Source organism: Orycteropus afer, unplaced genomic scaffold (assembly GCF_000298275.1).
Source record: "Orycteropus afer afer isolate SDZICR_OR568_19922 unplaced genomic scaffold, OryAfe1.0 scaffold00018, whole genome shotgun sequence".
Lineage (NCBI taxonomy): Eukaryota > Metazoa > Chordata > Mammalia > Tubulidentata > Orycteropodidae > Orycteropus > Orycteropus afer.
In genome coordinates, this window is record NW_006921605.1 from 4,654,697 (window position 1) to 4,675,204 (window position 20,508).

The 20,508-nt window shown below is 59.7% G+C and overlaps 3 protein-coding genes across 3 annotated transcripts in view; all 3 read right to left on the reverse strand.

The window, feature by feature from the left end:
* Nucleotides 1–1,325: 1,325 nt before the first annotated feature.
* Nucleotides 1,326–4,144, reverse strand: SYNGR2 (synaptogyrin 2). The gene is made up of 4 exons (XM_007959611.1): nt 4,046–4,144; nt 2,171–2,408; nt 1,631–1,770; nt 1,326–1,526 (listed from the first exon to the last, which is right to left on the reverse strand). The coding sequence occupies exons 1-4, from the start codon at nt 4,142–4,144 to the stop codon at nt 1,326–1,328; spliced, it is 678 nt and encodes a 225-aa protein (XP_007957802.1).
* A 2,130-nt stretch (nt 4,145–6,274) lies between these two features.
* Nucleotides 6,275–12,314, reverse strand: CUNH17orf99 (chromosome unknown C17orf99 homolog). Its single transcript, XM_007959843.1, has 4 exons — nt 12,032–12,314; nt 8,906–9,205; nt 6,564–6,833; nt 6,275–6,375 (listed from the first exon to the last, which is right to left on the reverse strand). The coding sequence occupies exons 1-4, from the start codon at nt 12,312–12,314 to the stop codon at nt 6,275–6,277; spliced, it is 954 nt and encodes a 317-aa protein (XP_007958034.1).
* Nucleotides 12,315–12,627: 313 nt separating this feature from the next.
* Nucleotides 12,628–20,508, reverse strand: part of TMC8 (transmembrane channel like 8) — a 16,051-nt gene continuing 8,170 nt past the window's right edge. The window contains exons 10-18 of the mRNA XM_007959844.1: nt 20,322–20,445; nt 19,065–19,162; nt 18,703–18,886; nt 18,454–18,584; nt 18,213–18,371; nt 17,804–17,882; nt 17,373–17,554; nt 16,611–16,702; nt 12,628–12,668 (exon numbers count right to left, since the gene is read on the reverse strand). Coding sequence (XP_007958035.1) covers nt 12,628–12,668; nt 16,611–16,702; nt 17,373–17,554; nt 17,804–17,882; nt 18,213–18,371; nt 18,454–18,584; nt 18,703–18,886; nt 19,065–19,162; nt 20,322–20,445 — 1,090 coding nt within the window. The remainder of the gene's footprint in view (nt 12,669–16,610; nt 16,703–17,372; nt 17,555–17,803; nt 17,883–18,212; nt 18,372–18,453; nt 18,585–18,702; nt 18,887–19,064; nt 19,163–20,321; nt 20,446–20,508) is intronic.

Consider the following 20,508-nt stretch of genomic DNA (forward strand, 5'->3'; position numbering starts at 1 on the left):
GGCCCTGCAGAGAAAGGGCCACATGAAGTGGCTGTCAAGGTGGCCAGTACTGAGTGTCACTGAGTCTTGGAAACCATTGGGGCCCACCGTTGACAGCTGCCTCTACCGTTACTCAAGGGGAAGCCAGAGTTGCTTCAGGGGCCTGACCTCTGCCACAGAGACGGCCTAGCTCCCCGGGGTGGGCCGGGCCCAGTGTCTGTACATCCCAGGAACGACTCTGGTGCTAAGCGCACCTCTGCAGGGATATAGGCAGCAGCCCCACCCCTGAAGGGCTGTTCAGGGGAGGTGCCCCCAGCTCCAGGAAGGGGCAGCAGGCCACAGAGTCTGCCTGTTCACCACTGAGCACAGTTGCTATTTTAAGTCACTGATGGAGGATAGCTTGAGAAATGATACCCCAGAGAGACAGGGCCGTGCCAGGCACCCTGGATGGGGGTGGGGCAAACTCCACGAAGGTTTCTCTTCCTCCCCCACTAGCTGAGACACACCCCCCCCAACGGCAGTGGACACTGAGTGAAAAGAACATTTATTCCCTTCAGACGAGCCTCAGGCTTCCTGTACATTCAGAGGGTCTGCGGGCACACCTGTCCTCCCACCCTTCAAAACCAAGAGTATTTACATAAAGCTGGGTGTTGTCAGTCCGGCTAGCCCCTCCCTGCTGCAAGGGTGGGAACCAGCAGCACCCACTGCCTTTTCCCCCACAGCAGAGGGCCAGCTCGGAGGCAGGTGGCATAGGGTGGTGACCCCAGTCTAGAGTTGGCAGGCGATATAGCAGTGACCATGGCCCAAGGGGGTGAGCAAGGGGTGGGGGCTGCTCACCCCAGAACAGGCAGGGGCTGAGGGCTACAACCGGTAAAAACCTGAGTGAGGGGAAGGGAGGGGGAATGGGCTCAGCCCAGCACCAGCAGCAAGGACACAGGTGTGCAGTGCCACCTGTCTTTGGCAGAGAACCCCCGTCACTGCAGCCACCACGGCCAGGCCCTGGCTCAGCTCTTTGGGGGGTGGGGGAAGCCAAGGCACTTGTCACACATCAGGGAAGGAGGGCACTGTCCTCCAACTTCACGCGGGGGCAGGAACATGAAAAGCAACAAGAAAACACTTCTAGCTAAAAGAAAAAAAAACCCGCGTCTGAAAAATGCCCTTGAATGAGTGAGGGGGGGGGCTGGGAAGCCCCTTCCCAAATAAGGCACTTGGGCCCCTGGTTCCGCCAGCCACCAGGTGGGAAGGCAGGTGGGTCTCCGGCAGACACAAGGCAGGAGGAAAACTGTGGGAAAAGTCCAGGAGGGTGGCGAGGGTCGCGGGCGTCCTGCTTCCCTTACCATCCCTGCTCAGTACACAGGGGGTGGCTGGTAGCCCTCAGGGGTCTCCGCGTTCTGGGTGAACGGCGGCTGCTGGTAGTTGTCCACGGAGGAGGCACTGGGGTAGGAGGCGTAGGCCGTGCTGGGGTCGGGGGTGGGGTCCACGTAGTTCTGGAGGAAGTCGTCCACCCCGGCTTTGTAGCGCTGGTAGGCCAGGGAGGCCAGCACCCCCTATGGGAGACCCAGGGTTGGGGCTGGGGAGCAGGAGAGAGCCCCCAGCCCTCCACCACCACTCAGCAGGCACAGCCACGAGCCTGCCCACCCGGCCCACCTACCCAGGAGAAGATGGAGAAGAAGCTGAAGGTGATGGCTGCACGGGCTGAGTCGGCACCCACCAGCACGTCTGCAGGGTCGGTGGCCGCCCACTGGTTGGTGAGGAAGCAGAAACCAACAAACCACAAGAAAGTCCAGAGAGCTGGGGAGAGAAGGGTGGGTGGCCGGCCTTCAGAGAGGGCAGGGGCTTTCCAGAGACCTGGGGAACTTCTGGAGAGAAGGAGGCCCCAAGGCAGGGATCTCCCTGGGCTGATGCAGAAGTTGGGGGGAGGAAGGGGCAAAGTGACTCCAACTCAGGAGGCCTGTTCCAAAGGCCCATGCTTAGAATGGGACACCAGGGCATTCCAGCAGGTGGGCAGAATCCCAGATGTGCAAGCCCAGAGTAAGGACAAGAGCTAAGCAGAGCCGTCCAGGCCAGTGGGCTGGGGACTCCGGGCCAAGGGCGCGAGCCTCCGCAAACGCAGAGGTCTAAGGCTTTGGGAACGCAGTCTGGAGCTCCTGTTTCCCTCCCAAAACCAAAGGGAGGTGCCTTGGGGACCCACCTGAGAAGAGCAGGTCGCCAATGACCAGGTACTTGCGGTCTGTGGCGTTGCTGATCTGGGGGAAGTAGGAGTCCACTACGAGGAAAAAGGCGGAGGCCAGGAAGGCCAGCACGCCAATGGCCCCGCCATAGCGACAGGCGTCCTCATTGTGGTTGAACACGCAGTACTGCTGCTTGGAATGGTGGGCATTGCTGTAGCCCTCGCCGAAGATGCAGGAAAACACGATTAAGGCGAAGACCTGGGGGAGGACAGAGTGGGTCAGCCAGGGGCGGCGCCACATGCCACGGGGCGGTGGCACACCTGGACACCCGCCAGTCCCGCTGCTGCTGCCGGCCCACTGGGAGCAGGGCACCGGCCCCTTTGAACTCTGCTGCTTCCTGAGGCACTGCCCCGCCCCCACTGGCTGCCCTGGAGACAGTATCTCCTTTAGGCACTTGATATGCAGTAAGGGCAACCCCCCCTTTTGAGTGAGTTTTAAACATTGCAGACCACAGAGTCATAGAAGCCCAGATTTCGAGTCTGACCACCTAAACAGCACCCACCTTCTGCCTGACCCCTGCCCCACCTCTAGGGAGAGCCCTGCTGGGGGGTATGCTTTGTACCCTGCGGTAAAACTGGGGTCTACCTCCTGGAGCCCCCTTGGCCCCTCCAGCTCTTTCCTGCTCCAGGCTGGAACCCCATTTGTCCAGCTTGCTTCCTGCAAGGACTCCTGGACGCTGGCGCCCCTCTGACTGCAGGGGTGCGCGGTCTGCCTCCCACCTGGGGCCTGAAGCTCCTGAGAGGCTGAGAGCACAGCTCCGTCCTGGGACCCTGGGGGTCCGGGGCTCCGCCGGCCTGAATTCCCAGAGGCGCTCCAGTTCGAGAACAGCCCGTGCCACCTGTCCCCACCTTGAGGGCTGCTGCTGGTGGCCTCCCACCTCGGCAGATGCTGGCTGGGAGGGCGGGCTGTGGGCTCCTTCTGGCCGCCCCTGCCAGGCCTGGCCTGCTTGGGACGACTCCCAAGAAAGGCTCGCGGGCTGGCAGTCACAAGCCCCGCCCCTAGCTGGGGATGGAACGGGAACTCCGGGATGCTGGTCATACCGTGCCGACAGACTCCTGGCACTACCATCCCGACGCTGGGGGCATCTTCTTGGACACAGCCCCAGGCAGAGCAGGGCAGGACCCATGGCTGGGGAGGGGGGCGTCGAGCGCACCCCGGGAGGCTCCAGCTTTACCCCCTGGTGTCCAAGGTCATGGACCCCCACTCCCTCCCCTCTCCCCCATCTAGCACTTAGTGCTGGAGACTGGCCCCGTTTACGGGAAGGGGGTACATCCTGGGTCACCAGATCTGAGGGGTGGGATAGGGGTCTCGGGCCTGCTCTGGAGGGGAAGAGAGACCCCGTCTCAGGGGCCTCCCTTGCCCCCGCCCCCGCGGGCTCCGGAAAGCCCCTTCCCGGTGAATTCCCCGGGCTGGGAGTCGCGGCGCGCGGGCCACCTGTCCTGGAGCGCCCCCAAGCTCCTCCCACTGCCAGCAGGGCGGCGGGCCGATCGCCGGGGCGCCTCCCGGACACCCCGCGTGGGGGCGGCGGGGCCCGCGGCCGGCGAGGGCCCAAGGGGGCTGGGGGAGGCCAGGCCTGCGAGGAAGTGGCCGGACCCGGGGCACTCAGCAAGGGAGGGCGGCGGGCCCAGCACCCGGGCGGGAAGAAGGGGGCCGGGGCCGGGACCCGGGGGATGAAGCAGGGTCCGGACGACGGCGGCCTGGGGCCCGGCCCGGAGGCCCCGCGCGCAGCCCCCCAGACCCGGGCCGCAGGCGCGGCCGCCACCTGTCGCGCCCGGAGGCCCGCGAGGGCGGCTGGCGCCGAGGTGCCCGCGTCCCGCGCCGCTCCCGCCGCTCACCATGCACACGGCGCGCACCACGACCTGCGGCTGAGACAGGAAGCGCCGCAGATCGAAGGAGCCGCCCGCTTTCGCCGCGCCGTAGGCCCCGCTCTCCATGTCGCAGTCGCCGTCGCAGCCGCCGAGCGCCGAGAACCCGCCGCGCGGCTCGCGCCCCGCCCGCCGTCTGGGGGCGTGGCCAGCGGCCCAGGGACCGGAGCAAAGTGCGGGCCTCGGAAGTGGCGGGGACGCGTCGCCGCCGAGTGCCTCTCGCCTCCCCACCTGCTGGTTGGTGCTCGGTCCCCTCCCGCTCGGCGTCCAAGCGGACTCCGGAAGAGTTTGAGTCGGCAGAGGGAGATGTAGGGACTGGAAGGGTGCCCAGCGCCGCCCCACCCTCCTTGCCCCGCCCACCTGTCTCCTCCTCCAGGAAGCCCTACCGGGCGCCCCCTCCAGACCTCACCTGTCCAGGACAACCCCCCACCCCATCCCACTCAGAGCCCCGGGGTCCCCCAGCCCCTCTTTCCTCCTCTCTGCAGCTAAGCCTGGGGTGGGGTCATGCCCCCACGCCGCAATAAACAACCCAAACCCAACCATAGGGCAGAGTAGAACTGCCTCCTAGAGTTTCCCACGCTGTCAATCATTACAGAAGCCGACCGCCCCATCTTTCTGTTGCAGAGCGGCTTCAAACAGCCGACCGTTTAGTTCGCCGCCGAGCGCTTTAACCACTGCGCTACAAGGGACTCCTCTCATGACCTTCCCCGACTGGCCTCCAATTCTGCCTGGAGTCGTCCTGGGCTGGGTAGCTTCAGATTTCCAGGTTCCAAGATGGTGTGCAGACAGAAAGGAAGATTCCAGGACGACAGGTAGGGGGCAGAGCTTAAACCCAAACCAGTTGTGGTCCGATGGACTCCACTCATAGCAACCCCAGGCCAGAGCTTCATCTAGTTTAATTCCCAAAACAGTTTTCGAAGGGACAAGGGGAAGGCTCCCCCAGCAGTGACGGGGAGGAGGGGAGGAATTGCAGACCCCTCTGCTAGTGACAGGGGAGGGCTCTTGAGGTGAGTCCCAGGACATGAGAGCTGAGTGGGCCCAGGGACCAGGCCGCCACGAGATGGGCCGTCACTCCAGAGAAGAGGGGGACGCGTTGGGGCTGAGCAGGCCAGATTTGGCCCCTCGGGTGGGTTTGAGCTGCTGGGCCCTTCCCCACTCCCCCCACCCACAGTCCTGGGTGGATCAACCAGGTGGGTGAGGTGGGGACAGCTACACAGCCATTCCTGTCTCCATGCAGCTCCCTTCCCTGACAGCACCCCCCATCCTAAGGATGTGACTGCCTTTGTGGCAGAAGTCCTCAGCGCATCCACACTGTGTGTGTTCTGGAAGGCGCCCGACCTTTTCATCACTGGATGGATGTCTGTCTGTCAGGCAAGCGCCACGCTGGCCTAAGGGCTCAGCCTGTTGTATCTTCCGGTCACAACCTCGATGACAAGGGCATTGAGAGGCGGGTTAGGCAAGCACCCTCTCAGCCACCCTTCCTGAGGCTCCTGAATTTTATGGAGCTGGGTGCCTCTGTGCCCGGGGCAGGAGGAGGGGTGTGAGGCTGACTCACCCCACAAACAAAGGTGCTGAGTCACTGAGGGGCAAGCGCAGGTCACATGGTAAGTCAGGGCCCAGTCTCTGTGCCCAGTTTTACAGGGGGAAAAACTGAGGCTCAGAGAGGTGACACACCTCGCCTGTGAGTAGCTTGGGAGGAAGGAACGAGGTGAGACAGAGAGGTGCCCAAAACAGTCTGGGAGGAGAAGGAGGATGGGAAGGGCAGTGCCTCAGAAACCAAGGGAGGATCAAGGAACAGTTGTCACTGCCACCGAAGACCACAGACAGGCAGAGCACCCCAAGGCCTGCAGTCAGAAACGCGGTGGCCCATGACCCTCACACGTCAGTGAAGCAATGGCCTCAGGGAGAGGACCCCAGAAGGCCCAGCACCTGCCTCATGTCACCACCTGGGAGGGGCTGGTGCCCTCCTGCCTTCTCTCCTCAGACCTCACAAAAGACACAGGCCAGTGAGTGTCCCACCCAGGGTCAGCTGACCTCCCAGGGTGGCTGGCACTTGGCACGCAGTAGTAGCCTCTTAAACACTGCACGTCCTACATACACACCCACGGCAGTAGCCCTACCCTATAATCCCCGCTCCACCACTCTCTATGGACCATGGGCACCCCAGCCCCGGCCCTCACCTACACCCAGCACCACTTCCTACCTGGTCCAGGCTGTCCAGCCCAGCATGCCAGAGCCAACAGCTGCAATGGAGGTGAGGCTGGTGGCCAGCACAAAAGCGGGGCCCTGGGGCAGCTCTCCTGGAGGGAGGCAGGGACAGCTGGGCTGAGGCTCCCCTTTAGGCTTGGCTGTCCAACCCCCCTCTGAGCAGAAGGCTAACTGCTCTTGACAGTGACTGGCCCACCTCCCACCAACTGCTCCTGGATACCTGGGCACAGTCTCCCTCCCACCCTAGAACCGGCCCCCTAGGAGGCCAAGGGCCCCTTACCTGGGGGCAGCAGGGTGAAAGCACTGGACTGAAAGCTAACGCTGTTTTCGGCCTGACACTGGAGCCAGGCCGGCATCCTGGGCAGCAGAAAGGAGAAGTTGGCAGGCTGCCCATGGGGTGGGCTCTGCTGTCTGTAGATGTGCCCATCCTTCCCCATCAGGCTGTAGGTGATAGGTGGGCTGCCCGAAGCCGTCTGGCAGGTCACCTCCACTCTGGGGCCTGACCCTCTATCAATCAGGGTGAAGCTGGCTTCTGGTGGGGACACGGGGTCTGGCAGGGCAGGAGAGGATAGCACAGATGTGACTGCAAGCTTCTCATGCACACCGTAAACAAGAACCCTTCGATACAAAATGCCACTGCTCTGGTGAGTTAGCTGTGGGTGCCCCTTCCTCCAGGCAGCCTTCCGGATTATTCCCTCCACCTGTATCTGGGCTTCTCCTCTATTGCAGAACGTTGTGTGCTGTGAAATCGATTCCGACTCCTAGCAACCCCCTAGGGCAGAGCAGAACTGCCCTGCAGTTGGCTGTAACCTTTATGAAGGAGCCCTGGTGGTGGTTGGAACCCCCACACACACACACCAGCTCTGCAGAAGAAAGATGAGGCCATCTACGTCCATAAAGATCACAGCTTTGGAAACCCTATGGGGCAGTTCTACTCCTATAGGATCTCTATGAATTGGAATCTACTTGATGGGAGTTAAGTTTCAGGTTTTTGGAATCTTTACAGGAACAGACCCTCGGGTTTCTCTCCTTCAGAGCTGCTGGGTGGGTTCAAACTGCCAACCTTTGGGTTAGCAGTCAAGTGCTTAACTGCTGGGCCCCCAGGGCTCCTTACTTGCAGAATACACCCTTCAATTTCACATTTGCTTTTAGTCTGTGTATTACATTTTGGGTTGCCACATTTAGCAAATAAAAATACAGGACGCCCACAGAAATTTGAATTTCATAAAGTCATGTTTTAGTATAAGGCTGCCCCATGCAAATGTACCTGGTCACCCTAGCTATATTCTTTTGGTCTTTTCTCTCCAGCTGGAATGCCTGCTTCTTCAAGACAGGGACCATGCCTTTGAGGACTCTGGCATGCCGCCCAGCCCTTCACAGAATGGAGGATTCTGGGATGCCCACACAGCCTTTCATGGGATGCTCAAATGAGGAGCTCTGGTGGTACAGTGCCTAAGGCACTTGACTGCTAACCAGAAGGTTGGAGGTGCAAACCCACCAGCCACTCCACGGAAAGAAGACTGGGCGATCTACTTCTGTAGAGATACCGCCTCGGAAACACAAAGGGGTCGCTATGAGTCAGAATCAGCTCAATGACTTGGTCTGGTTCGTCCAACATCCTCACCGACTAGTAACACCCAGCCCCCTTGTTGCATATTTACCACCCACTGGTAGCTTTCATTTGCATAATCTTTTTGATACTACCTAGTATGACTGTCTTTGCTTTGCTACTGAAAGGTTAGAGGTTTGAACCCACCAGCCACTCCAAGAGAGAAAGATGTGGCAATCAGCTTCCATACAGGTTACAGCCTTGGAAACCCCATAGGGCAGTTCCACGCTGTCTGGCAGGTATGGGTTTATCTTTGTACCATTAGTGCCTTTGTTTTAAAACGTAAGTGACTGAAGCCCAGAGAGGTGGAGCTACTGCCTAGGCCAGGAAGCGTAGGGATTGACCCCCTGACATGTCCCCTAGGCTGTCTCCTCCCTGGGTTCTTAGGATCAGAGACAGGAAATGGATAGGAAGTGTGGTGGGTCACAGTCCCACCGCAGGTCGGCGGCACTTCCTGGTCCCCACCTCTTGGCTTCTGCTGGAAAGGCCAAAGGGAAGAACAGGGATTGGAGCTGAGGAGCCAGGAGTTGAAACCAACCTTTGGGACTAGGCACCGAGAGGCCCAGGCAGGTTGCAGGAGTTCCTCTCTCTCCCGCCTCTATAGGCCCCACCCTCTGGGTGGTGAAGATTAGATAACCCACAAAGGGTGCCTGATGTATCCGTTTGAGGTCCGCCCCAAGTGAACCCCAATCCCGGCCCTGCACCCGCTGCCGGCCTTGGTCACTCCCACCCTCAGGCTCTTCTGCATGCTTCTCTCAACCCCACCCTGGCCCCTGCTAGGGACTTGTGCCAGGAACCCCAGATGGGGACAGAGAGCACCGTGGGACCAGGCCTTATGGGGCTGTGAGCAACCTTGTCCCAGTCCCCACCCTCCTGCCCTTGGCCTTTCTTAAGCTTGGCCCCCAGGAGCCCAGGCATCTCACCCCCAGGAGCTCCAGGTTTATCTGCCAGACTCTGCAGCCCACTCCCTGCCGCCCCTCCGCTCCCCCGTGACACCCACCACCTGCACTCACTGGCCCACAGCTCCCAGTACATCTGCAGCCTGGCACTGGTGGCCCTCACGCCGGACGCGAGGGACGCCTGGCAGGAGTAGGTGAGGAGATCTGGTCTGGACTTAAGTGTGATGTTGATGTTGAAGGAGGCTGCGTCGCTGGTCTTCACCACCTTCTTGGCCACCTCTATGTTCTGGCTCCCCCAGAGGGTATAGGTGACAGGCAGAGGCACCTGTGGTGAGTGGCACGTTATGAGAACTCGGCGGCCTTTGGGGAAGACTTCCAGGACTTTGTAGTCAATGGAGATGTCCGGGGTGACTCCTGGGGAGGAGAAAGGGTCTAAGGAGGGAGAAAGACTAAGCACCTTGAGGAAACGGCAAGCAATCACCATGGGACCCAGGACTTCTCCCCTGGACGTATCCCTCGAGGAACTGAAAACAGGGACCCCAATAGGTGCTGGTACACCAACATTCACAGCGGCGCTATTGACAACAGCCTGAAGGTGGGAAGAACCCACGTGCCCATCAACAGAGGAAAGAATCCACACAACATGGTCCATTCATACATTTCAGCCAGAAACAGGAATGAGATTCTGAGACATGCGACCACATGCATGAACCTTGGAAACTTTATGCTGAGCCAGACGCAAAGGGACAACTATGACACGGTCCCATTTGCCTGAACTATCCAGAACATGTAACTCCACAGACTGGAAGCAGATGAGTGGTTGTCTGGGGCTGGGGGCAAGGGAGTGCGGAGTGACTGCCAGTAGGTGGGGGTTCTTTTCTGGTTCTGGAACTAGAGGTGGTGGCTTCACAAACTGAATACACTCAGTGCCACGGGATAAACCCAAACCAACCCAACCCAACCCTGGATAAAGCAAAAAAATCAAACTCACTGCCATGGAGTCAGATCCAACTCATAGCGACCCCTCCTTGGGTTTCCCAGGCAGTATCACTACAGAAGTAGATTGCCCAACCTTCCCTGGATAGTTCACTTTAAAATGGGTAAATTTTTGTTATGTGAATTTAATAATTTAATAAGAAAAAGGGGAACAAAATACTGGGAAAGGGTCTTAAGCTCCTTCTGCCAAAACTGTTGACAATAAAAACGGAATAGAGGCTGACAAGGCTCAGAAGCACGGAGCCGTTTGGAGCACCTGCCGGGAGGGCTGAGACACTGCATGTACCGTGTCCATTCAGCAGCTCGGTTGACTGAGGCCCAGGGGCACACACTGCTTTAGTCTAGCGTAGCCCAGATGGCAGCTTGTGTCCTGTCACTGGGATGCTGAAAACTACGCCACCAGTATTTCAAAGACCCTCAGGGTCACCCGTGGTGGGCAGGACTCAGTGGAGCTTCCAGACCACGATAGACTAGGAAGGAATGCCTGGCGATCTACGTCCACGAAGCAGCCTGTGAAACCCTGTGGATCCCGACAGAATACTGTCCCACATAGTCCTGAAACATGAGGCCCCTAGGTTGGCAATAAAAACAACCAGAAAGAATCGCCTTCAAATCAATTCCAACTCATAGTGACCCTCGAGGACAGAGAACTGCCCCACAGGGTTTCCAAGGCTGTCAATCTTTACAGAAGAGACTGCCTCATCTTTCTCCCGAGGAGTGGCTGGTGGGTTCAAACCGCCAACCTTTTGGTTAATAGCCAAATGCTTTAAGTACTATGCCACGAGAGCTCCTTCACATGCATATATATATTTTAAAAAAATTTTTTTGCTCCCTTTGAGAAGGGAAGTGACATAAAAATGGGGAAAAAAAAAAGGTGTGTTTATTTCCATGTCAAGGGCCCTTTAACAGAAGCTTGATTTGCATAAACGGTCATTTTTTAAGTGCTCGAGACTGGGGAATTCACTGTTCATTCAATAGGATCAGAGCAGTTCCTTGCTTTTGATTACTGAGTTTATGGATCTCAACCAAACCCCTAACCAAACCCACTGCCATGGAGTGGGCTGTGGCCCACAGCGCCCTTAGAGGGTAGGGTGGAACTCCCCACAGGGTTTCCAAGGCTGTCATCTGTGCAAGAGCAAACCCAAACCAAAGACCAAACTCACTGCAGTCGAGTCGGTTCCGACTCATATCGACCCCTCCTTGGGTTTCCCAGGCGTTATCACTATGGAAGTAGATTGTCCGACAGTCCTTCGGAGGAGTGGCTGGTGGGTTTGAACCGCCAGCCTTCTGGGTAGCAGTCAAATGCCTTAGGCAATATGCCAACAAGGAGCAAAGCCCAAACCACACCCACTGCCGTGGAGTCCATTCTGACCCACAGGGCCCCTAGAGGACAGAGTGGAACTGCCCACAGGGTCTCCAGGGCTGTCAATCTTCACAGAAGCAAAGCCCAAACCACACCCACTGCCGTGACCCACAGCGCCCCTAGAGGACAGAGTGGAACTGCACCACAGGGTCTCCAAGGCTGTCAGTCTTCACGAAGCAGATTGCCTCATCTTTCTCCTGCGGAATGGCTAGTGGATTCAAACAGCCAGCCTTTCCGTTAGCAGCCAAGCGTTTAAACCACAGCCTTAGAAACCCCGTAAGGCCCAGTTGTAAACGCGTTTTTTTGTTGTTTGTTTTAACCTTTCAAAAGCAGATTTGAAAGGCAGTGCCGGTGGGTGGGTTCAAACCGCCAACCTTTGGTTAGTAGTGGAGTACAAACCTGTTTTGCCACTCAGAGGCCTCGTCACACAGTATAGACTGCACTCGCAGTGTCATTGCTCGCTCCCCAGTCCCAGCAGAATGTTAGCTTTCTGCGGGAGGGACCTTTGCTTTGAGCCTGCGCAATAAGCATGCTCAGTGCCTAGAACGGTGCCTGGTGCAAATTTACGGATTGAATGAATGGTATCAGCGGGCTTAGGGGAGTTTCCTTAGCAGGACTCGTGGCGGTCTGAGCAGTTGAGGGCCTCCTCCCCAGGTACTTCCCCAGACCCAGGCCTACAGAGTGGCGACACCAACGCGTGTTTATTTTTAAAGCGAATGAGGAAATGATAGTTTAGCCCGTATCTGGTTCAAGTCAGACAGCGTCACCATGACCCGCTCCCTGCCCTTAAGAAGAATAGAGAGAGAGAGGTTTGGGCAGAGGTCTGGCTAGGATGGGACAAGGAGGAGCGTGGAGTGCAGGAGAGGACAGGCCACCATCACCTGGACGGATTCCAGGCCTAGAGACGGGGGCAGGGAGAGCAGAGGTGAGGGGGGCAGCCGAGGGTTTGGGGACCTTGTCGTGTGTCCGAGCCTCCTGCGCGCCCCCTCCTCCTCCGCCGCCCTGCGCAGCCCGCCGGCGGTTCGTGGCGAGGGAGACCCGGGCGCCCTCTAGCGGCGGCTGAGGGCAGCCTCGCGCTTGACGTGCTCGCAGGAGAGCCTGCACTTCCCCTTCGCCCCGCTGCCCTCCCCCTTCGCTCCGCTGCCCTCCTCGTCGGCCGGGCATCCTCAGCACCCCTAGGTCAGAACCCTCCAGCCCTCTCCGAGGGTCACACCCACACGTCAGGGCTCATGGGGGCCTGGCAGAGGACTGGTTGACACACACCTACCCCGGACACACGTGCCTCCCCTCTACCGGAAGCCTAGCACCTTCCTAGCTCGAGTTCCCTGGGGATCCCCACAGTGGCCTGCTCGGTCTGCAGATCTCTGCCTCTCCAGGACCCCGGCAGGGGTGGAGGCCAGTTCTAGTCAAGGCCCCCACACAGCGGCTGCCACACAGGGTGCCCGGCGGGGGGCACTCCTCCCTCCAGTCTTGGGGGCTACTCACCCTCCTCCTGCTCCTTGGGGAAGCCGCTGGTGGCTGTAAGAGAGGCAAGGTGGTAAGGGTGCAATCCCCACCTCCTGGAGGGATGCCCCTGGCAAGGCCACAGGAGAAAGTGAGGCCCCTGAAGTGGTCTCATGACATCGGGCATTAAGTCCCATTTTCTGGAGGAGTAAATAGGGGCCCGGAGAGGTGAGGCAACAGCAAAGCAGTGAGTGGCTGGTCTGAACTGCAGCCCACATCTTTCCTTCCCCAACCGCGTTCCCAGGGGCCGTTCCCTCCTGCGCTCCCTAGCACCCCCTCCCCTCAGCCCAGCTCCCGGAAACCAGCAGCGGCCTCCCAACGATGACCCCAGGACGCTCACCCAGCAGGGCCAAGCCCAGCAACAGAAGCTTCATGACACTGTCCTTATGGGCCCCTCTGTTGAGGCCCTAAGAGCTTCCTCCCTGCTGGGGCCCTAGGATGCTTCCTGCAGAGTGGGTGCCTGCACTGGGCAGATAACCCAGACGCCGAGGTGCCCAGGGCCTCCGCGGGGGGCTGAGCCCAGAGGTGCAGCCAGACCCAGAGCAGCACACCCTTGGCCCCTCTTCCCAGCCCTCCACCCCCTCACCTGGGCAGTGGGCGGAGCCTGGGCCTTGGAGCCAACCAGGCTTGAAACTCAGTTGTCACGGCTGAGCTGAGGAGCCCTGGGGTAGCCAGACGTCCCAGTCCTAAACCTTGGAAGCAGTGACTAGGGCAGGTTACACGGAGAGGGGCCGTGAGGTTGCAGTTGGATTAAGGTGGCCAATTAGGTGGCCTTGATACGGGTTTCCTGGATTACCCTGGCGGACATATTACCATCCAGTCCACCCCAACTCACAGTCACCTCACCCCACGTCTGTTGAAACAGCACTGTGTTCCATAAAGTTTTCAATGACGGCTTTTCTACTGAGCTGTCTCTGGCTGGACTCGAACCACTAACCTTTCGGTTGACAGCCGAGTGCATTAACCGTTCACACCACCCAAGGGTCCTTAAATAGCTCCCAAGGGGAACAGGTCGGGGAGGGGGTCCCATTATTGAAACGGAAGGATGAGCAGCTTCCCCCAGCTTCCTGTCTGCTGGGTGGCTGGCACGAGGCTCACAAGGGGAGGGGGGCCCTAGTCACCTGTGTGTGGTGTAGGGTCATGCAGATAAGGTATATGGGACCTTAACGAGGGGACTCCTGTCACACTAGGCTTGGATGAGCCATTGCAGAGACGGATGTCGCAACCACCAAGACAGAACCGGGAGTGGAGCGCACGCTGTGGACCTGGGAGCCTTCTGGTGAGAACCTCCCAGATCCAGGAGACAGACAGACAGCTGTGACACCAGAGATGGTGAGAAGCAGCGGGAGAGAAATGGTGGCAGAAGAGGCAGCAGACCCCGGAGACTGGCAGGAGACGGCGCAGGGCGCTTCCCGGCCCACAGAGCGAGAAAGCCAAGCCGAGAGCCTTCAGGCAGGAGGCGTGCTGGCTGAGTGGGGCACCTCTGGCACTCCTCCACGGAGCTACAGCGCTTTGTAACGTTTTCCTGAGCAGGGCATGGGCTGGGCTGAGCAGCCCGGAGAGAGGCCTGCCTGTGCGCACAGCCGAGAAGTAGCTAGGCCAGCTGGAGAACCGTATCCTGACTTGTTTCTGATCCTGAACTACAACCTGTCACTCCCTTAATAAACTCCATGATAGTGAGGATTGTCTGTGAGTTCTGCGTGGCCATGGCAGTGAGTTATCAAACCAGCAGAGAAGTGGACAGTGCCATGGGAGGGACGGCTGGGGTCAGAACTGGGAAGAGGTTGAAGGGGTGGCCGCCTGTCTGAGGGCTGCCTCACAGGGTCAGCCTTGGGCTGCTGTGGGTGGTGAGCTCTCTCCTCACTTGCAGGGAGAGCAGCTCAGATGCCTCCCACACACCATTGTTGCACTCAGCCCCGCCCCTGGCCACCACTGATTGATCCAGAAATGGACACCTGACTCAGGAAGGCCAATTCCAGTCCTGCCCACCTGTCTCCCCTTGGTCCTTCCTAGAACAGAGCTATCCTGGAAGAAATGCAGCCAGAATGAATGGCCAGAATGGAAGCGAGAATGGCCAGCCGTCGTCTCACCTACTTTGGTCATGTTGTCAGAAAGGACCATTCCCTGGAGGATGTCACACTTGGTTAAGTGGAGGGTCAACGAAAGAGGGGAAGGCCCTCAACGAGATGCATTGACACAGTGTCTGCAAATGGGCTCAGGTGCAGCAGGGACTGTGAGGCTGGCACACGACTGGGCAGTGTTTCGTTCTGCTGCACATGGGGTCGCTATGAGTCGGAGCCAACTCGATGGCACCTAACAACAACAACAACAAGGGGAGGCAGCTGGAAGCTGGCCTGAGAGAGTGGCCTGTCCCAGAGATCCTGCCTCCCCTGCCCTGTTGGCCACCAAGATGTCCCCGCATTCCCAGGGAGCTGAGTCAGCCTCTGTCACTGGCCACCCATAGTCCTGACTCCCACTCCTGGGAAGGGATCCGGCAGGCCGCAGGGCCCACCTCCATCTGTTTCTAATTCTCCCATTCGGAGGGTGTCTTCGTTCCCCACCGCTGCTATAACCGAAATCCCACGAAGTGTGTCGGGGGGCCTTTAACAAACGGAAATTTAGTTTCTCATGGGTTCGGAGGCCAGAAGTCTGGAATTCAGGGTGCCAGACCCAGGGGAAGGCCTTTTTCTCTGCCTGTTTTTCGGTTCCTTGGAGACCTCGTGGTGTGGCGTGTGGTCCCCCACCCCCACGCGCTGGCTTGTCCATCTGCTCTTTCCTATCGGGAGGGATGGTTCCAGACACACCCTACACCAAGTCTCATTAGCATAACAGAAAGTCCTAGTCACAAATGGAGCCATCTTCTCTCGTCTGTTTTCTAGCAAAATCCCTTCCCAATGGTCTATTTTCACTTCCGCTGAAATGCCTTGCAGAGGAAAGGTGGGTCGGAGGGGTACAAGGAGACAGCAAGGGAGGGGGGCTGCTCTCGGCTGATGCTGATCCCAGGGGGCCAGCATCCTTTGGCCCCAAGCTGCTGATTAACATGTGTCACTTCCATCTGGTGTGTGGCCCTCTGCCAAGTCACAATGACTGGAGGGGCTGCACTGGCCGGCGCCATGAGGAAGCCCCCAGTTGGAGGGCTGGCCTGTGTCCAGGCAGGGACCTTTCAGGAGCTGGTCCCTGGGGGAGTCAAGGCTTTCCCAAGCATGTCCTGGCGTTCCTCCAGAAGGTTCTCTGTGCAGTAGCTCTCGGCCCAGCTGCCTGGGAGAGTCACTTGGGAGCCTTAAAAACAGCCAGGTGCCTGGCTGCACCCGATTACAGCATCTCTGGGGTGGGGCCAGCTTCTGGCACTTTCTGGGTGCCCTTCCAGGCTGGTGACTATAGATTTAAAGCCACAGCAGCCTTGGCAGCAGGAGGCTTTGGAAGGAAGTCTTCCACAGCTCCCCAACTTCTCATCTGCTCTTTCATATCTCGCGAGGGATGATTTGAGACACCCCTACACCAACAGTCTCACACACTGCAGATCTGTGCACCAGGAAGGTCCTCAGAGTGGGCACCACCACCCTACCAAGCCTTGAGTCAGTCTGACCGGTAGCCATGGGGGGTGTTGGCAAGGAGGTCGGGAGAGAATCCTTTGAAGGTGTGGTTGGGCCTCTGTCTGGAAGGGCCCTTTCTGATGAGGGGTGGTCCCTGTGGTTTACTCAGGCTCCAAGGCCGTGGGATCGGGAAGGGCCTCTGAGGCCCATGGAGGTGCTGGGTGGCTGGCTCTAAGCAGTGTCTGGGTTCAAACCCCAGCTCTGTTGTTGCTGACTCTGCAAACCAAGGCCTGTTTCAGACTCTCTGAGGGGCCCATGTTCTTAGATGTAAAGAAGGAATCCGTGCCCCGTCTCTCCGTTTGTCCTACTGTGTGTTGTCACCATGCAGGAAGTCCCGCCCCCAGGGCTCTGAGCCCTCAAGTACCAGTAGGATCCTCCATGGTGGACAGGTTCCAGCGGAGCTTCTGGACTAAGACAGGCTGTTGGCCAAGGCTGTCTGCCACAGTGCTTAGAGCCCTGCAGGTGGAAGGCACGGAACTGGACGGCGCGTGCTTACGTTGTGCGCGGGGTCACCACGAGCCTGAGCTGACTCAAGAACAGCTAACAATGAAGGAGGAATAACAAGGTTGTGGGGGAATTAAACGGACGACAGACGCAAAACAACAGGGAGCAGCCTCAGCCCAGGCGCGCCCTTGCACAGGTGGTGGCGGTCGATAGCCGGAATTGATCAGCCTCACTGCGACCCACGCGTGCACAATCAAACCACCGCTGTGCCCTTTCCTCCGCAGACCACTAGGGGGCTGTCTTCCGAGCCGCCGCTGGCTGGGTTCAGAGCACCACCCAGACTCCTGCCACACAAGGGCGTTCGCTCATTAAACTGAGCACTTTCAGTAGACGTACGTTTATAAAATGCATGCGCCGGTAACTTACATCTCGTACGCTATGAAACACACACAGGAAAGGAGACATTTTAAAAGTCCCGTTTTCTTCTTCCTGCCGCTCCTGGGCGCATGCGCCCTTCGTTGTGGCCCTCTGTCCCAGCCCCGGGAGGCTCTGGGAAGGGCGGTGGTCCCCAGTGGCTAACAGTGTGGACGGGGCGTCCCGGGCGGAGGCGGGGTCGGTTCTATCGCTCCGCGGCACCGGGGAAGCGGCACCTGCCGGCGGCGGCCGGGCGGTCCAGGGTTACCGGGAGGGTCCCGACCGGGGGGATCCAGGGCTCGGGGAACCTGGGCACGGGAATCCGGGGCAGAAAGACCGCGGGCGCGAAGCTCGGGAATGAGGGGACTTGGGTCCCGAGGAGTCGCTCGGTTCTGTCTCCGGCAGCAGCCGCGACAGGTCCTCCACCAGGTGCCACTTCTCCTTGACTTGCTGCAAAGACAGCCAGCGGCGCTCACCCGCGGGCAGGTGGCCCGCAGCCCCGCCTCCGACCGAGGCCCCGCCCATCAGCTCCCTCCGGGTCCCGAGGCCTCGCCCGCACCAGCCTAGGCCACGCCCATCACAAGCCCGCTCCCAGGCCGAGGCCACGCCCCGTTAGACCGCGCCTCCAACCTAAGGCCACGCCCCCACCAGAAGACAGCCCCCGCCCCAGGCCCCGCCCACCTGGCCCCAGGCACTCACCCACACCAGTTGCTTCCGGAGCTCCTGGATGGTCCTGGTGTTGGCTTGGGACTGGGAGACGCACACGGTCAAGACAAGGCTTGGGGCAGACGTGGGGACGAAGATCACACATCGGACCACAAGCGTCTTTCCTGACCTCCTCCCTCCCTCCCCATCCTGACTTTAAAAACTCAGCCGGATCGCTCTGTGCACCCACTGCCTGGACAGGGCCTCATTGCCTCTCTGCCACGACCCCAGCCTGCCTCCCTCTCAACGGGGCAGTAGAGTAAGTGCACGGCGGCACCTGGCCCTGTGCCTCCCGGGGGCATCCTCCCCACCAGGACCCTGGGTCCCTGGGTCCCTGATCCCTGGCCTCCCTTGGCTCCCAGGCCCGCCCAGACCCCACCCCTCCCCCTCTTCCTGGCGGCACCTGAGCAGGATGAGCAGGGGGAAGCCGAAGGCGTGGGAGCCGAGGTAGTGGAGGACACGCTGGCTGGGCAGCGGCAGGCGGAGGGCCACCAGCTCTGGGACCACCTGCCAGGGGGCCGAGTAGTTGGAGAAGAGGCCGCAGTCCCAGGAGGAGTGGATGCTGGGGAGAGGCCACGGGGGAGGGGCGTCAGGGCTGGGGCTGGGCCGCCCACCAGCCTCCCCCGCGCCTCCCCATCCCTCACCTGCTGACCACGTAGCCCAGGGGCACCGCGGCCAGGAGCAGGCCCAGGATCAGGACCAGCTGGAAGAAGAAGGTGGAGCTGGAGGCACGGAAGAGCCGCGGGGATGCCCTGGAGTTCCGCAGGAGGGTGTACTGGGGGCAGGGAGATCCAGGAAGTGGAGTTACAAAGGGGCAGAGACAGACAGTGGCCCAGCTGTGCCTGACCCCGGGCTACGGTGGCTCCCAGACTGCCGCCCTGGAGAACGGTCACCTTCTTGATGTAGAAGGTGAGGAAGATGAAGACGCTGTTGAGCAGAGGCAGCAGGGGGCAGTAGAAGAGCCCCATCCAGGTGACCGTCTGCCCTGCCACGATGTCCAGAACGTTCTTGGGCACCAGGAACTCCTCTCGGTCCAGCCAGGCCCAGAACCGGCCTGAGAATCGCTCCACCAGCAGCCTGGGGGTGAGGAGTGCCCAGGTACCCACCACCCACCAGGCACCGGGGAACCACAGCCCACCCCCAGCCACTCACGTGGCACACATGACGTGTACTGGCTCCCCCTTGGCTGTGGACCATGGGCACCCCCAAACATGCCACATGCCCTCGTCCCCCCATGGTGTCCTCTGTGGTTTACCTGCGAGGCAAGGTGACCAGGAAGGTGAAGGCCACCGTGAGGAGGAAGTTGAAGATGCTGAGCTTGTACAGTTCCTCTCCCACAGAGTTCTCCCAGCACTGGGGTGCAGAAGGCGGGAGGGGCGGGGAGCAGTCACCAGCCACAGCCACAGCCCCTCCTCCCCTTCCCCACCCACTGGGGGGCTCCTGGAGGCTGGTGTGACAGTGTGGTGTGGCTCTTGTAGTCAGCATCTTTGTGACTCCCACCAAATGACTGGGTGGGAGTGTGTAAATAGGAGGCCCTGTGTCCCGCCAAAGGGACTGGATACATTGCTAATAATGTAAATAAGGGACATGGCACCCTGTGGGGGTGGGACCGTGAAAATAAGGCATGGAGCCCTAAGGTGGGGATTGGTCAGTTTGGTCATTCTGCTAGGCTTAAAATGAGCCCTCTCAGAGGCAGAAAGGGGGGAATCGCACTGCTATCAAGACAGAGAAGAGCTAGGAGAGGAGCCTGTCTCCAGACCCGAGATCCCTGCGCTCAGACTGCAGAGAGACGGCAGCAGCAGAACCAGGAGGCCGAACCACAGAGCGAGAAACCTGTGCGCCTTTGGGCAGAAGGCTTGCTGGTGGGGTGGGTGTACCTGTCGGCAGGGCTAAAAGAGCTTTGTGACCCTTGCCTGAGCAGGGCAGAGGCCAGGCCGAGAGGTCAAGGGTCAGAGAGAGGCGTGCTTGAGGGCATGGATGGCGGAGGCAGCCCGGATCCAAGAATTGTATCCTGGGGGTGTTCCTGACCCTGAACTGTCACTTGCTCCTTCCCTAATAAACCCCAGAATCTTGAGGCTACTCCGTGAGTTCCGTGTGGCCATTGAGACACATTAGGACCCAGCAGCGCCGAGAGTGCTGTGGGAGGGATGGCCACTGTCAGAGTTGGTAAAAGGCTGGAGCGTGGTGGCGTGTCAGACTTTGCCTGCTGGGTAGCAGCCGTGGGCAGGAGGGTGATTCTGTCTCCCCCTCGGCGGCTGGAGGAGGTCAGAGGGTGCCTCTGCGTCCTTTTTGCAGATATGTAACTTCACACAGCGTCTCAGGAGGATGGGATGGGAGCAGAGAAACCCCGCAGCCTCACCCCCCAGTGTGAAGTGGACAGCGCCCCCTGGTGGCGCGCCTGTGTGGGGCGTCGCCACCTGCAGCTCACACAGGTGGGACGGGAGGCTCAGGAGGAGGGGCAGGGCTCTGCATGGTTAGAGGTGGGGCTCTGTGTAGGAGGAGCTGCAGGCACCTGGTAGTCACAGGCGTTGTAGCCGTAGGTCTCACAGCTGGTCGTGTTCCGGCCAAAGCACAGCACGGTCTGGCCCAGTGAGAATGAGAACATGCCCAGGCTGGTCAGCTTCAGCACCACACACCTGGAAGGGATGCGTCAGGGCGAGGGGCCCCGGACACCTGAGGCTGATAGTGGATGACATCAG

Excerpts from the sequence above, each read along its gene's own strand:
- SYNGR2 (XM_007959611.1), bottom strand. The coding sequence starts at position 4,144 with ATGGAGAGCGGGGCCTACGGCGCGGCGAAAGCGGGCGGCTCCTTCGAT. Across the intron at positions 2,409-4,045 it reads TGGTGCGCGCCGTGTGCATG|GTCTTCGCCTTAATCGTGTT; the intron begins GTGAGCGGCGGG and ends GTCCTCCCCCAG. Across the intron at positions 1,527-1,630 it reads TCTTCTCCATCTTCTCCTGG|GGGGTGCTGGCCTCCCTGGC; the intron begins GTAGGTGGGCCG and ends GGTCTCCCATAG.
- CUNH17orf99 (XM_007959843.1), bottom strand. The coding sequence starts at position 12,314 with ATGCCCGGCCGACGAGGAGGGCAGCGGAGCGAAGGGGGAGGGCAGCGG. Across the intron at positions 6,834-8,905 it reads GTACTGGGAGCTGTGGGCCA|ACCCCGTGTCCCCACCAGAA; the intron begins GTGAGTGCAGGT and ends CTGCCCTGCCAG. Across the intron at positions 6,376-6,563 it reads TTTCACCCTGCTGCCCCCAG|GAGAGCTGCCCCAGGGCCCC; the intron begins GTAAGGGGCCCT and ends GCCTCCCTCCAG.